The 16,554-nt window shown below is 49.6% G+C and overlaps 1 protein-coding gene across 1 annotated transcript in view; it reads left to right on the forward strand.

Annotated features, from left to right (window-relative positions):
- Window positions 1–16,554, forward strand: part of LOC137379705 (sortilin-like) — a 163,162-nt gene that overhangs the window by 62,665 nt on the left and 83,943 nt on the right. The window contains exon 3 of the mRNA XM_068050940.1: window positions 2,024–2,100. Within this exon, the coding sequence (XP_067907041.1) occupies window positions 2,024–2,100 (77 nt within the window). The remainder of the gene's footprint in view (window positions 1–2,023; window positions 2,101–16,554) is intronic.

Below are 16,554 nucleotides of genomic sequence, written 5' to 3' on the forward strand. Positions count from 1 at the left end.
AGGCAATGGTTTTATTTTCTTCTTCCCTGAAATGTTGTGTTCTTTGCAGTGTGAAATATTCTAACTGATTAACATACAATACCCAATCTTTTGATCAGAAGCCAGTTCACTTGTTTTTTTCCTTCCTCTCTGAACAAACCAAATTGGGGAAGCCATAGGGTAATTAGTATGACATTCAGTACTGCAGGACATAAGTAATTCTTGAAAAATGAACATTTTTTAATAAGTACAATAGCCTGCAGCATATTTATAAATGAAATTTGTCCTTTTTTCCCCAATTTTGTGTGCACACCTCTCCACAGGCTCTTTAACTAAGAAGGTGGGACAGTTAAAGTTACAGACCTGTAAGTTATAGCTCTCTAATCAGTTCAAGCAGAACCGGTTTGTAACCGTCGCCCTGTAAGGTGGAAAGACCAGCTTTGCCAGTTTTTAACCACCTTCAAGAGGAAATAGAAATTCTGCTTGTTTTTATCTCCATGGGATAAATTCATTCCATCTGCCTGCCATATTCATTCCTCTAACATTGCAGTGCACTACCCTATACATTCCTTCTCCCTGCAAGAATTTTCAAAGTGTTGTAATCTCCTACATTTAAGTCTCTTTTTCCTCGGACCTTAAACTGCAGAACCAAAGATGCAGAGGGGGACTTTCTAACACTCTCTGGAAGTCAAATTCAACTTAAGAGGCACAAATCTGATGCCCTACCCAATTTTCCTTTCCATTTTACTCCACTACCCCCTCCATGTTTTAAACTGTGAATCAAACGACTGAGAAATCTACATAGCTCAAACTTCTATTTGTTTTGTATAAAGTGCATAATTGCTCTCTGACGGGACATATCTCACTTGCCTAACTCTAGGGAACTAAAGCTTAGGGAACTCTGTGTGCCCAGACAGAGCATTGGGAAGCTTCTGCTGTTTCTTTTGGTAGGACAACTACATTGGTTAGGGAAGGGTTAACTGGAGTCAAGTAGGAAGAACCCCAAGCCCCAATGACAGGCTTATCCCTCCAGATTCTATCGCTGTGCAGATTGGCTGGTTAATAGTTAACAGTAACCTGGAATGCTGCTGGCCTGCCTGGTTCAGGTATCCGATTAACAAGTCTATCAGTTCTGCATTTCCACCTCCAAGCATATTTCTGGGAGCCATTTTGACCATCAAGAGAATAGAACCTTTGCTACTCTATCATTCCCCAACATGGATAACTATAAGCAGGCCATTGGGCAATTTGGACATATGGCCAAGTACCGACGGAACTACAGATATGCACAGAGGTAGGGAGAGTGAGTAGGACCAATTTTAATTACCTGTTCCAGTTGACAAGAGCACCGAGCCATTTAAAAGCCCCAGCCTCATTTCCATTCTCCTGGTGATGTACTAGTGCCAAATTAGTGCCTCATTGCAGCATGGCAGTTTTGGGAGAGCAGGTGATCAACCATTCAGCCATAGAAGTTTACAGCACAGAAGCAGGTGTTCAGCCCATTGTGACTGTGTTGGCTCCTTGTTAGAGAATCCAAAATTAATTCCACTGCCCTTCTCTCTCCCTCTAGCCCTTTACCATCCTGTATGTCATTGGGGAAGATGTGGAATGCAGGAAACAGTAATGAACTTACAAATAACATGCAGTATAAAAGGTGGGGAAGGCACTGGGGACCTAGAGCTGTGTTACAGATTCACTTCTCAAAAGGTTGCTTTATTAAAAGACATAAAAGTCCCTGTGATATTTTTATAAATGGAGCCCTCATTTTGAATATCTTGCTTCAAGGAAATGAGCACTAGCTTCCTTTAATAACTCTTATTTTTTGTGACAGTTTCTAAAACCTTTTTAATAAAACAATTCCCTCAGCTATCTTCCTGGCAGTGAGAGCAGCACATATACATATGGGCCTTAGTGGCAAGAGATAGGACATGCTTGCTGCATTGCTTTCCCCCCACTCTTAATTAGACCAATTATCTTGTTTTCCAGCATTTTCCAACCATATTGTACTTTCGCACTAAAATTAATACACACTTCAATTTTTCAGATCATTCTTGCATTGACTACTTTCAACTTGCCACTTTCTTGGCTATTTTTTGGCGGAACTTCACGACTGTACAGAAGGTAAGGCAGTGCCACTGATGTCCTTGTATCCTGCAGTTCTGGTGTAGAGCTCCACATGGTGAGTTCAGTTACATCTGCAGCAGAAAAGGGTCTAATAGAAAATCATACACTAAAAAGGAAGTTGCGTTATTGTGAAAACCTGGGATTTTGAAAAATTCATTCTCGGGATATCGCTGTCAATGGCAAGGCTAACATTTATTACCCATCTGTAGTTTTCCAACAAGGAGGTAGTGATGAGCTTTCTCCTCAAACTGCTGCAGTCTGTGTGGTGAAGGGACTCCTACAGTGCTAGTAGACGTGGAGTCCCAGGATTTTGACCCAATGGCTATGAAGGAGTGGCATAATACTTCCAAGGCTGGATAGTATGACTTTGGAGGGGAACTTGGAGGTGATGGCATTCCCCTGCACCTGATATCCTTATACATCTAGGTGGTGGAGATTGCAAGTTCCTGAGATGCTGTCGTTAGGGGCTCAACAGCAACATGTTCATTGAAATAAGGGAATTTTTTTTCTCTAAGATCTCTAATAATAGATGATTAGTGATTGCATGCCTATGTAAGTGGCAGACTCAGGCCTAAATTCAGTAGCCCTCGCAAACGGACATGGGGATCAGGGCGCATGATTAACCCATGGCCGTTGATTGCAATGCAGGCAGCACTCCAACTGCGTGCTACCTCTTGATTTCAATAATTTCAGCGCCCAGCCAACAGTAACCCTGCTGTTGATCGGCTGGACGAATCAGCAAGAGGCAAATATTATTCGTGGCTAGCACCACTTAAAGGGGAGGAACATTCCGATTGGAGCAGGTACTGCTAGTCATGCAAGAAGGTTGGCACAGTGGCGCAGTGGTTAGCACTGCAGCCTCACAGCTCCAGGGACCCGGGTTCGATTCCGGGTACTGCCTGTGTGGAGTTTGCCAGTTCTCCCTGTGTCTGCGTGCGTTTTCTCCGGGTGCTCCGGTTTCCTCCCACAAGCCAAAAGACTTGCAGGTTGATAGGTAAATTGGCCATTATAAATTGTCACTAGTATAGGTAGGTGGTAGGGAAATATAGGGACAGGTGGGGATGTTTGGTAGGAATATGGGATTAGTGTAGGATTAGTATAAATGGGTGGTTGATGTTCGGCACAGACTCGGTGGGCCGAAGGGCCTGTTTCAGTGCTGTATCTCTAATCTAATCTAATCTAATTGAATCTGACCTGGGAAGCATTGAATAATGGCACAAAACTCCCGGGAGCGACGGCTTACCGGTCGAGTTGTACTCGGCCCTGTGGGACTGGGTCGGCCCGGACCTGCTGGAAGTATACGAGAGTATGCTCCTGGCCGGCAGCATGGCAGAATCCATGAGGAAAGGCATCATCACCCTCATTTACAAGCAGAAGGGGGAGAGGGCAGAAATCAGAAATTGGCGACCCATCTCACTGCTTAATATTGACTACAAGATTCTGTCCAAAGTCATAGCCAGTCGAGTCAAATCTGCTCTGGAGTTGGTGATTCACCCCGATCAGACCTGTACTGTACCTGGCAGGAAGATCTCTGATAGTCTCGCGCTACTCAGGGATACGATCGCCTACGTACGGGACAGGAGGGTGGACACCTGCCTCATCAGCCTGGACCAGGAGAAGGCTTTTGACAGGATATCGCACACCTACATGATGGACGTGCTTTCCAAAATGGGGTTTGGGGAGGGAATCTGCAATTGGATCCAACTGCTCTACACAAACATCAGTAGCGCAGTGTCAATCAACGGGTGGGAATCTGAAAGTTTCCCGATCAAATCTGGAGTCAGACAGGGCTGCCCTCTCTCCCCGGTCTTGTTTGTTTGCTGTATTGAACCCTTTGCTGAGTCTATTAGGAAGGATGCGAGCATAAGAGGGGTGACAATCCCAGGCAGCGGAGGCACTCAGGTCAAAACCTCCCTGTACATGGATGACGTCACCGTTTTCTGCTCGGATCCGCTGTCCGTGCGCAGACTGATGAGCATCTGCGACCAGTTCGAACTGGCCTCGGGAGCCAAAGTTAACCACGGCAAGAGCGAGGCCATGTTCTTTGGCAACTGGGCTGACCGATCCTTTGTCCCCTTCACCGTCAGGTCAGATTACCTGAAGGTGCTGGGGATATGGTTCGGAAGGGCCGGGGCGTGCACCAAAACCTGGGAGGAGCGAGTAGCCAAGGTACGACAAAAGTTGGGCATGTGGGGGCAGCGATCTCTCTCCATTGTGGGTAAGAACCTGGTCATCAGGTGCGAGGCGCTCACGTTGTTGCTCTACGTGGCGCAGGTCTGGCCCATACCCCACTCCAGCGCCGTGGCAGTCACCCGAGCCATTTTCCGCTTCGTCTGGGGATCTAAAATGGACCGGGTCCGGAGGGACACGATGTTCAAATCTCTGGACAAGGGCGGGAAAAATGTACCCAACGTGGCCCTCATCCTGATGACCACCTTCGTGTGCGGCTGCATCAAGCTGTGTGTAGATCCCCAGTACGCAAACTCCAAGTGTCACTACGTGCTGAGGTTCTATCTGTCCCCGGTGTTGCGAAGGATGGGCCTGGTCACATTGCCGCGGAACGCTCCATGCAGTTGGGCCGTGCCGTACCACCTATCCTTCGTGGAGCAATTTCTGCGGGAAAACACCTTCGACCACCGGTCCATCAGGCAGTGGTCTGCACGGAATGTCCTCAAGGCCCTACGGGTAAAGGAAACGGTGGATCCTGTCGGATGGTTCCCCGAGCAGACCGTCAAAGTCATTTGGCGGAATGTCTTATCACCAGAACTTTCAAACAAGCACCAAGACGTAGCTTGGCTGGTGGTGAGAAGGGCCCTCCCCGTCAGATCCTTCATGCACACCCGAAGTCTCGCCCCCTCCGCACAGTGCCCCCGCGTTGGCTGTGGTGGGGAAGAGATGGTCGCACACCTCCTCCTGGAATGTGCCTTTGCAAAGCAGGTGTGGAAAGAGATGCAGTGGGTTTTGTCAAGGTTCATCCCAAGCAGCTCTGTAACACGGGAGTCTGTGCTCTACGGGCTGTTCCCAGGGACGCACACTGAGACAAACATCAACTGCTGCTGGAGGACTGTCAATTCGGTGAAAGACGCCCTTTGGTCTGCCCGAAACTTGCTGGTCTTCCAGCGCAAAGAGTTGTCCACCACCGAATGTTGCAGACTGGCACATTCCAAGGTCCAGGACTACGTGCTGAGGGACGCACTAAAGCTTGGGGCAGCCGCAGCAAAGGCTCAATGGGGAAAGACCACAGTGTAAGGTTCCCCCACCAAGCTGGACTGAGGGGCTGGATCAATGGGAAACCCCTCGAACTGTATCGTTAATATTCTCAATTGATGCAAGTGTAAAACTGTAATTGACATGACAATTGTGAAACGGAAGGGTTGGGAAGAAACTCATGACAGTATTGAAGGAAATTGATCTCCCTTGCAATGTTTGTATTTTTTGGTGCTGTTTGGAAACTGTTTGGCAATGTAATTTTTACAGATTTTTATGAATAAAGTATATTTTTTAAAAAAAACTCCCGGGAGCGACGGCTTACCGGTCGAGTTGTACTCGGCCCTGTGGGACTGGGTCGGCCCGGACCTGCTGGAAGTATACGAGAGTATGCTCCTGGCCGGCAGCATGGCAGAATCCATGAGGAAAGGCATCATCACCCTCATTTACAAGCAGAAGGGGGAGAGGGCAGAAATCAGAAATTGGCGGCCCATCTCACTGCTTAATGTTGACTGCAAGATTCTGTCCAAAGTCATAGCCAGTCGAGTCAAATCTGCTCTGGAGTTGGTGATTCACCCCGATCAGACCTGTACTGTACCTGGCAGGAAGATCTCTGATAGTCTCGCGCTACTCAGGGATACGATCGCCTACGTACGGGACAGGAGGGTGGACACCTGCCTCATCAGCCTGGACCAGGAGAAGGCTTTTGACAGGATATCACACACCTACATGATAGACGTGCTTTCCAAAATGGGGTTTGAGGAGGGAATCTGCAATTGGATCCAACTGCTCTACACAAACATCAGTAGCGCAGTCTCAATCAACGGGTGGGAATCGGAAAGTTTCCCAATCAAATCTGGAGTCAGACAGGGCTGTCCTCTCTCCCCGGTCTTGTTTGTTTGCTGTATTGAACCCTTTGCTGAGTCTATTAGGAAGGATGCAAGCATAAGAGGGGTGACAATCCCAGGCAGTGGAGGCACTCAGGTTAAAACCTCCCTGTACATGGATGACGTCGCCGTCTTCTGCTCGGATCCGCTGTCCGTGCGCAGACTGATGAGCATCTGCGACCAGTTCGAACTGGCCTCGGGAGCCAAAGTTAACCACGGCAAGAGCGAGGCCATGTTCTTTGGCAACTGGGCTGACCGATCCTTTGTCCCCTTCACCGTCAGGTCAGATTACCTGAAGGTGCTGGGGATATGGTTCGGAAGGGCCGGGGCGTGCACCAAAACATGGGAGGAGCGAGTAGCCAAGGTCCGACAAAAGTTGGGCATGTGGGGGCAGCGATCTCTCTCCATTGTGGGTAAGAACCTGGTCATCAGGTGCGAGGCGCTCACGTTGTTGCTCTACGTGGCGCAGGTCTGGCCCATACCCCACTCCTGCGCCGTGGCAGTCACCCGAGCCATTTTCCGCTTCATCTGGGGATCTAAAATGGACCGGGTCCGGAGGGACACGATGTTCAAATCTCTGGACATGGGCGGGAAAAATGTACCCAACGTGGCCCTCATCCTGATGACCACCTTCGAGTGCGGCTGCATCAAGCTGTGTGTAGACCTCCAGTACGCAAACTCCAAGTGTCACTACGTGCTGAGGTTCTATCTGTCCCCGGTGTTGCGAAGGATGGGCTTGGCCACATTGCCGCGGAACGCTCCATGCAGTTGGGCCGTGCCGTACCACCTATCCTTCGTGGAGCACTTTCTGCGGGAAAACACCTTTGACCACCGGTCCATCAGGCAGTGGTCTGCACGGAATGTCCTCAAGGCCCTATGGGAAAAGGAGACGGTGGATCCTGTCGGATGGTTCCCCGAGCAGACCGTCAAAGTCATTTGGCAGAATGCCTCATCACCAGAACTTTCAAACAAGCACCAAGACGTAGCTTGGCTGGTGGTGAGAAGGGCCCTCCCCGTCAGATCCTTGTGCCCCCGCGTTGGCTGTGGTGGGGAAGAGACGGTCGCCCACCTCCTCCTGGAATGTGTCTTTGCAAAGCAGGTGTGGAAAGAGATGCAGTGGTTTTTGTCGAGGTTCATCCCAAGCAGCTCTGTAACACAGGAGTCTGTGCTCTACGGGCTGTTCCCAGGGACGCATACCGAGACAAACATCAACTGCTGCTGGAGGACTATCAATTCGGTGAAAGACGCCCTTTGGTCTGCCCGAAACCTGCTGGTCTTCCAGCGAAAAGAGTTGTCCACCACCGAATGTTGCAGACTGGCACATTCCAAGGTCCAGGACTACGTGCTGAGGGACGCACTAAAGCTTGGTGCAGCCGCAGCAAAGGCTCAATGGGGAAAGACCACAGTGTAAGGTCCCCCCCACCAAGCTGCACTGAGGGGTTCGATCCATGGGAAACCCCTCGAACTGTATCGTTAATATTCTCAATTGCTGTAAATGTAAAACTGTAATTGGCATGACAATAGTGAAATGGAAGGGTTGTGAAGAAACTCATGATAGTATGGAAGGAAACTGATCTCCCTTGCAATGTTTGTATTTTTTGGTGCTGTTTGAAACTGTTTGGCAATGTAATTTTTGCAGATTTTTATGAATAAAGTATATTTTGGAAATAAAAAAAAAATGCGAGAGTTCATTTCGAGCAGCTCTGTAACACAGGAGCCTGTGCTCTACGGGCTTTTCCCAGGAATGCGCTCCGAGATAAACATCAACTGCTGCTGGAGGTCCATCAATTTGCTCTTTGGTCTGCCCAAAACTTGCTGGTCTTCTGGCACAAAGAGTTGTCCATGATTGAGTGTTGCAGACTGGCACATTCCAAGGTCCAGGACTATGTGCTGAGGGACGCACTAAAGTTTGGGGCAGATGCTGCAAAGGCACAATGGGGAAAGGCCACTGTATAAGGTCCTCCCGCCATAGTGAACTGAGGGGCTGGACCCATGGAAAACCATTCAGGCTGTATGGACCAAAATATGGTTTTGCTGTGAAATGTACAAGGGTTGTGAGGCAACTCACTTGTGTATTGAAGAAAACAGATTTACTTTGCACTTTCTGGAATGTCAACTTGAAGCTGTTTTGAACTGTTTTGTAATGTATTTTTTTAACAAATTTTTATGAATGAAGTATATTTTGGGGGGAAAAAAGCACAACATGAGAAAGTGGGGGTTCCAAGGTTTTTGGATGGCTATGCTGGAGGTCTTGGGGGTGGAGGTGGAAAGGGGGAAGAGATGTCCTTTATCTGCAAGTGATCAGGATGCCCTCCAGAAACATGTTCATAAGGCAGAGAGAGCAGATGGCTGTGGAGGTCAATACAGAGGTCAAACCCCAAGGACCTCAGGCAAGGCAGCAGAAGCTAACCAGAGGGGCATAGGTGCGCCTGCATATACTAACCTCCTTGAAGGAGAGAGTGCTGGCCATTATTGGGACAACTGCCGCCGAGGCTGTGGCCAACAGTAAAACTGAAACCATCAAAGATGATGATATCTGCATGCGTAACCCTTCTTCTCGTATCCCACCTATCCCTCATCCCACACCCTCTGCTGGTTTACAAGCTGCAGATGGTGTCGGCAGACATTGCGAAGGCACCTCCCCGGTGGAATGTCAGTGGCTGCATAGAGAACGACCCTGATTCCTCTCCCAGAAAGACAGCATTTGTCCTGTTACCCATGCCATTCCGCCTTCGCCCTTGCTGTTGCCTGTCAGCCAGCCAACCCAGACTGCTGCCTCCCATGTTCAGGTGCTGGCCTTCTAGGCCCAGAACTGCTTGAGATTGTCCTCGAAGGCCAACTGCAGACTTCTCTGCAGCTTTCACCAGCCATGCTGCAGCTACTAGGATAGCACTGCGTAAGAACACTAGAACAGGCAAAGACAGGTGGAAAACCAGCACTAAGGCAATGCACAAGGGCGATTAGTTGACTTTTGTATGCATTATGGAATTATTTCATTTATAAATGTGGTTTGTAATGTTTATTTTGTGATGGCTTTTATTTTTGTATTGTGGCCAAGCAGATGCTGTGATGGTCAGTAACAGAGGGAAGGTAAGGTGTGGGACCGTTGGGGAAGGGGAATTAGGTTGTGGTTACTGGTAATGTAGGATGAGTTCTTCATGGACTGTCTGGCCAAACAAGGACTGTGTTGGTTAACTTCTCTCTTCCTCCTCCCTCATGCTGCTAATTCTCAACTGCTCACTGTGTATAGCTGGTGGAAAGGGTTGTCTCCTCAATTTGGCGAGATAGCGAGCATGCAGCACACCATGATGAATTTTGACACCTGCTTTGTCGAGTTACCGCAGGGCTCTTGCAGGCAGCTGAAGTGTTGTTTAAGCATGCTAATTGTTTGCTTTATCACGTTTCTTGTGACAGCATGGTTTTCATTGTAGGCATGCTGTGCACGTGTGCAAGGCTTGCACACCAGAGTTATCAACCATGACATCAGCTGATAGCCCTGGTTGCCCAGTAGCCAGCCTTCGGTTTACCGCGGTGTCTCGAGGGCTGCTGGCACAACGGACTGCTGCAGAATGAAGGCATCACGACTGCTGCCAGAATACTGGGCATTAACCCACATGATTTGCTGCCTATTGTCTCACACCAGCTGGAGGTTGAGGGAGTGGAATCCCTTTTGGTTCTGGTAAGGGGCAGAGTTGACATATGGGCTCTGAAAGCGATGTGTATGCAGTCAATGGCACCCTGCACCATGAGGAAGCCTGCAATCCGAGTAAAGTTAGGCTGAATTTTGTGGAGGAGGCACATGAAGCCCCGCCTTGGCCTTTTGTGCTCACCGCCCCCCCCTCACCACCCACCCCCCCCCACACCACCGCCCAGGGTTGGAACCCTGGACCTGAGGTAAGTGAGGCAGGGTCGCCAGGACCAATCTGGAAGGCTCTAGCTAGGGGGTGGGGGAGTGTTGAGAGGGTGAGCGTGAAGTCCAGGGGGAGGGGGTACCATGGAGGTGGAGGTTTTGTCAGTGGGGGTCTTCTGTGGGTTACAGATTTCCCATGAAGGAGAGATCACCCCCATCCCCAGCCTGCAGGGAGGCTCCTCATTTTACAAGATGCCCTCCCCGCATGGCGGAGGCACCGTCCCCTGCTGGTTAGATCCCAGTGATGGCAGGAAGAGGCCCTTAAGTGGCCTTTAATAGGCCATTTAATGACCTCAGTTGGTTTCTGGATGGGAAGATTGTTGTCAGTCTATCCGGCCCCCAGCAAAATTGCTTGGCAATGGGCCCTCCGCCCCTTTTATTTTATTCATTCATGGGATGTAGGCATCACTGGCCAAGCCAGCATTTATTGCCCATCCCTAATTGCCCTTGAGAAGGTCGTGGTGAGCTGCCTTCTTGAACCGCTGCAGTCCATGTGGGGTAGGTACACCCACAGTGCTGTTAGGAAGGGAGTTCCAGCGACAGTGAAGGAACGGCGATATAGTTCCAAGTCAGGATGGTGTGTGACTTGGAGGGGAATTTGCAGGTGGTGGTGCTCCCATGCATTTACTGCTTTTGTCCTTCTAGTTGGGAGAGGTCGCGGGTTTGGAAGGTGCTGTCGAAGGAGCCTTGGTGCGTTGCTGCAGTGCATCTTGTAGATAGTACACACTGCTGTCACTGGGCGTCGGTGGTGGAGGGATTGAATGTTTGTGGATGGGGCGCAAATCAAGCGGGCTGCTTTGTCCTGGATGGTGTCAAGCTTCTTGAGTGTTGTTGGAGCTGCACCCATCCAGGCAAGTGGAGAGTATTCCATCACACTCCTGACTTGTGCCTTGTAGATGGTGGACAGGCTTTGGGGAGTCAGGAGGTGAGTTACTCGCTTCAGGATTCCTAGCCTCTGACCTGCTCTTGTAGCCACGGTATCTATATGGCTACTCCAGTTCAGTTTCTAGTCAATGGTAGCCCCTAGGATGTTGATAGTGGGGGGATTCAGTGATGGTAATGCTGTTGAATGTCAAGGGGAGATGGTTAGATTCTCTTTTGTTGGAGATGGTCATTGCATGGCACTTGTGTGGCGCGAATGTTATTTGCCACTTATCAGCCCAAGCGTGGATATTGTCCAAGTCTTGCTGCATTTCTACACGGATTGCTTCAGTATCTGAGGAGTCATGAATGGTGCTCAACATTGTGCAATCATTTCCACATTGCAGGGTAGATGCCAGTGTTGTAGCTGTACTGGAACAGCTTGGTAGGGGCGCGGCAAGTTCTGGAGCACAGGTCTTCAGTACTATAGCCATAATATTGTCAGGACCCATAGCCTTTGCAGTATCCACTGCCTTCAGTCGTTTCTTGATATCACGCAGAGTGAATCGAATTGGCTGAAGTCTGGCATCTGTGATGCTGGGGACTTCAGGAGGAAGCCGAGATGGATCATCAACTCGGCTGGCTGAAGATTGTTGCAAATGCTTCAGCGTTACCTTTCGCACTGATGTGCTGTGCTCCCCCATCATTGATGATGGGGATATTTGTGGAGCCACCTCCTCCAGTTAGTTGTTTAATTGTCCACCACCATTCACGACTGGATGTGGCAGGAGTACAGAGCTTAGATCTAATCCGTTGGTTATGGGATTGCTTAGCTCTGTCTATCGCATGCTGCTTACGCAGTTTGGCACGCAGATAGTCCTGTCTTGTCGCTTCACCAGGTTGACACCTCATTTTGAGGTATGCCTGGTGCTGCTCCTGGCATGCCCTCCTGCACTCTTCCTTGAACCAGGTTTGGTCTCCTGGCTTGATGGTAATGGTAGAGTGGGGGATATGCCGGGCCATGAGGTTACAGATTGTGGTTGAGTACAATTCTGCTGCTGCTGATGGCTCACAGTACTTCATGGATGCCCAGTTTTGCATTGCTAGATCTGTTTGAAATCTATCCCATTTAGCACGGTGGTAGTGCCACACAATACGAAGAAGGGTATCCTCAATGTGAAGGCGGGACTTCGTCTCCAGAACGACTGTGCGGTGGTCACTCCTACCAATACTGTCATGGACAAATGCATCTGCGGCAGGCAGATTGGTGAGGACAGGGTCAAGTATGTTTTCCTCTCTTCTTGGTTCCCCCACCACCTGCCGCATACCCAGTCTAGCAGATTTGTCCTTTAGGACTCGGCCAGCTCGGTCAGTAGTGGTGCTACTGAGCCACTCTTGGTGATGGACATTGAAGTTCCCCACCCAGAGTACATTCTGTGCCCTTGCCACCCTCAGTGCTTCCTCCAAGTGGTGTTCAACATGGAGAAGTCCTGACTCATCAGCTGAGGGAGGGTGGTAGGTGGTAATCAGCAAGAGGTTTCCTTGTCCATGTTTAACCTGATGCCATGAGACGTCATGGGGTCCAGAGTCGATGTTGAGGACTCCCAGGGCAACTCCCTCCCTACTGTATACCACTGTGCCGCCACCTCTGCTGGGTCTGTCCTGCCGTGGGACAGGACGTACCCGGGGATGGTGATGGCAGTGTCTGGGACATTGTCTGTCAGGTATGATGCCGTGAGTATGACTATGTCAGGCTGTTGCTTGACTAGTCTGTGGGTCAGCTCTCCCAACTTTGGCATAAGCCCCCAGATGTTCGTAAGGAGGACTTTGCAGGGTCAACAGAGCTGGGTTTGCCGTTTTCGTTTACGGTGCCCTGGTCGATGACAGTGGTCCATCCAGTTTCATTCCTTTTTATTGACTTTGTAGCGGTTAGGTGCAACTGAGTGGCTTGCTAGGCCATTTCAGAGGGCATGTAAGAGTTAACGACATTGCTGTGGGTCTGGAGTCACATGGAGGCCAGACCAGGTTAGGACAGCAGATTTCCTTCCCTAAAGGACATTAGTAAACCTGATGGGTTTTTACAACAATCGACAATGGTTTCATGGCCATCATTAGACTAGCTTTTTAATTCCAGATTTATTAATTGAATTCAAATTCCACCTTCTGCTGTGGTGGGATTTGAACCCATGTCCCCAGAGCAATACCCTGGGTCTCTGGGTTACTAGGGCAGTGACAGTACCACTACGCCACTGCCTCCCATGCCACCCATCGCAATTTAATGGGCCCACCTGCCTCAAGTGGGCCCATAAAATCCAGCTCGCCATGTGCCCACTCCGCCTGCTTCTCTCTCCAGCCAGAGAGAATGAAATTTAGTTAACTCTCAATGAATAGAGAGCCTCAGTGACCTCCCCTCTGCAACAGTGCACTGCAAACTGCGAGATGTTGCTCATATCAATTCGAGCCGAGACGCAACCAGAGGCATAAAGGTTGATCGTCACAGTCAGCATCACATTCACAGCGATTGTCAATGTGGTCCTTGCCCTGCTTTGTGGTTGCAGTTGTGGCTACAGCAGGTTGCAGATTTCAATATGGACAACCTTACAGAAGTGCAGACATTGTACAAGTTGTTCTTCACTGAGCTTTAGGTAGGAGAATTGCTCCTTAAACACATTGGGCTGGAATTTATACTTCTGCTGCCATAATCAGCAGCAGACGAAAACAATGGCGGTCTGCCTGTACGGGTTGTACGCCGCGGAGCCGCCACGATATTAAGCATGGCGGCTCATTTATATAGCCGGGCCAGACTGCCCACCCTGATGGCATGGAGGAGGCAGGATGTCTGTCCCCGGCAATGGCGTCAGCTGCCTCTTTCCACCGTCCTCTACACCAATGAGATGACTATGGCCCCGCAAACCCCCCACCCCCTCCCCCGCCCACCCCCACACAGAGAAACTTACCGGCTCCCCACTCCCCACCAGTGAGTGTGCTGTCTCGGATCCCTGGAGTGCCGGCCACCAGTATGAATATTGCGCCGGAACAGACAATGGGAATGCAAAGGTAATTTATTCCTTTATTTAAATTAATTTACATATTCAAAATTGGGCTCCTGTCGCTGAGCAGCGGGGGAGCGGCACGAGGCCTCGATGCCGCTGGCAATATTGGGCCAGGCCTTCCCGGTGTCGAGGTTCATTGCGGGGCTCTCCCGGAGGTATTTTCCAGCCCCCCTCCCCACCATGACCCCCGATGTCAGGGGGTCTGTAAAGTTCAAACCATTGAGTGGATATTGCCTCCTTCTGAGAAGCCTTATCCCCCTCGTCCTCCTTCCTGTTCTAGTAGATTGTTTTTCTCTGCATGGCCTTTGTTCATGCTCCTCGTCATGCTGTATTTTGGGGGATTACCCAGTAGTGCATATCTGGGAGGAACTGGTCTGTGCAGATGCCTTGAAGTAAGCAAAAACTCCTTCAGCACCTGCCGCACCATCCTCTGTAGGCTTTTGCAACTTTAAACAATGATACAGAACACCAAACACTTGTCGAATTGAAGCAACAGCTAGAAGAACTCAGCCAGCATCTAATCTGTAAGAAGTTGATGACCCTTTTAAATAGCTCAGGTAGGAGGGGTCCTGATCGATGCTGAAAGCGTACTCAGCTATATGAAGTTTAGAGAGGGCGTTGGCTGTAATGTTGCACTCAAATGGCAGAAACAGAGTCAAATCAATGTTGCATGCAGATTGATGTCATGATCTGCCTGCACTGCATACTTCCAGCAGCCATTTACTGCGTGTGCTCCAATACAGTCACATTAATGGTGACTTGTGCAATTTGCCTCAAGTGTGCACCATTGACACTATTTTGGAACTCTAAGGGCACTCGTCGTACCAAAAAAAAGCACAAATGATCTCAATTTTGTGCCTTCTTGTGGTTTCTAGAACCCTGCACCAGGTTATTGTGTAATTATTGAGGGGTAGGCAGTGGCATAGTGGTATTATCACCGGACTAGTAACAGAGTCCCAGAGTATTGTTCTGGGGTCATGGGTTCGAATCCCACCACAGCAGAAGGTGGAATTTGAATTTAATTTATAAATCTGGAATTAAAAGCTAGTCTAATGATGGCCATGAAACCATTGTTGATTGTTGTAAAAACCCATCGGTTCACTAATGTCCTTTAGGGAAGGAAATCTGCTGTCCTTCCCTGGTCGGGCCGACATGTGACTCCAGAGCCACTGCAATGTGGTTAACACTTCAATGCCCTCTGAAATGGCCTAGCAAGCCACTCAGTTGTACCTAACCGCTACAAAGTCAATAAAAAGGAATGAAACCGGACGGACCACTCGGCACCAACCTCGCCACCGGAAATGACAACGGTAAACCCAGCCCTTTCAACCCTGCAAAGTCCTCCTTACTAACATCTGGGGACTTGTGCCAAAGTTGGGAGATCTGTCCCACAGACTAGTCAAGCAACATCCTGACATAGTCATACTCACGGAATCATACCTTACAGACAATGTCCCAGACACTGCCATCACCATCCCCGGGTACGTCCTGTCCCATCGGCAGGACAGACCCAGCAGAAGTGGCATCACAGTGGTATACAGTAGGGAGGGAGTTGCCCTGGGAGTCCTCAACATCGACTCCGGACCCCATGAAGTCTCATGGCATCAGGTCAAACATGGGCAAGGTAACCTCTTACTGATTACCACCTACCGCCCTCCCTCAGCTGATGACTCAGTACTTCTCCATGTTGAACACCACTTGGAGAAAGCACTGAGGGTGGCAAGGGCACAGAATGTACTCTGGGCAGGGGACTTCAATGTCCATCATCAAGAGTGGCTCGGTAGCACCACTACTGACCGAGTCCTAAAGGACATAGCTGCTGGACTGGGTCTGCGGCAGGTGGTGGGGGAACCAACACGAAGGATAAACATACTTGACCTCGTCCTCACTAATCTGCCTGCCGCAGATGCTTCTGTCCATGACAGTATTGGTAGGTGTGACCACTGCACAGTCCTTGTGGAAACGAAGTCCCGCCTTCACATTGAGGATACCGTCCATCGTATTGTGTGGCACTATCACCGTGCTAAATGGGATAGATTTCGAACAGATCTAGCAATGCAAAACTGGGCATCCATGAGGCACTGTGGGCCATCAGCAGCAGCAGAATTGTACTCAACCACAATCTGTAACCTCATGGCCCAGCATATCCCTCGCTCTACCATTACCATCAAGCCAGGAGACCAACCCTGGTTCAATGAAGAGTGCAGGAGGGCATGCCAGGAGCAGCACCAGGCATACCTCAAGATGAGGTGTCAACCTGGTGAAGCGACAAGACAGGACTACTTGCATGCCAAACTGCGTAAGCAGCATGCGATAGACAGAGCTAATCGATCCCATAACCAATGGATCAGATATAAGCTCTGCAGTCCTGTCACATCCAGCCATGAATGGTGGTGGACAATTAAACAACTAACTGGAGGAGGTGGCTCCACAAATATCCCCATCCTCAATGATGGGGGAGCCCAGCACATCAGTGCGAAAGATAAGGCTGAAGCATTTGCAACAATCTTCAGCCAGAAGTGCCGAGCTGATG

This window comes from Heterodontus francisci, chromosome 18, assembly GCF_036365525.1.
Source record: "Heterodontus francisci isolate sHetFra1 chromosome 18, sHetFra1.hap1, whole genome shotgun sequence".
Classification (NCBI taxonomy): domain Eukaryota; kingdom Metazoa; phylum Chordata; class Chondrichthyes; order Heterodontiformes; family Heterodontidae; genus Heterodontus; species Heterodontus francisci.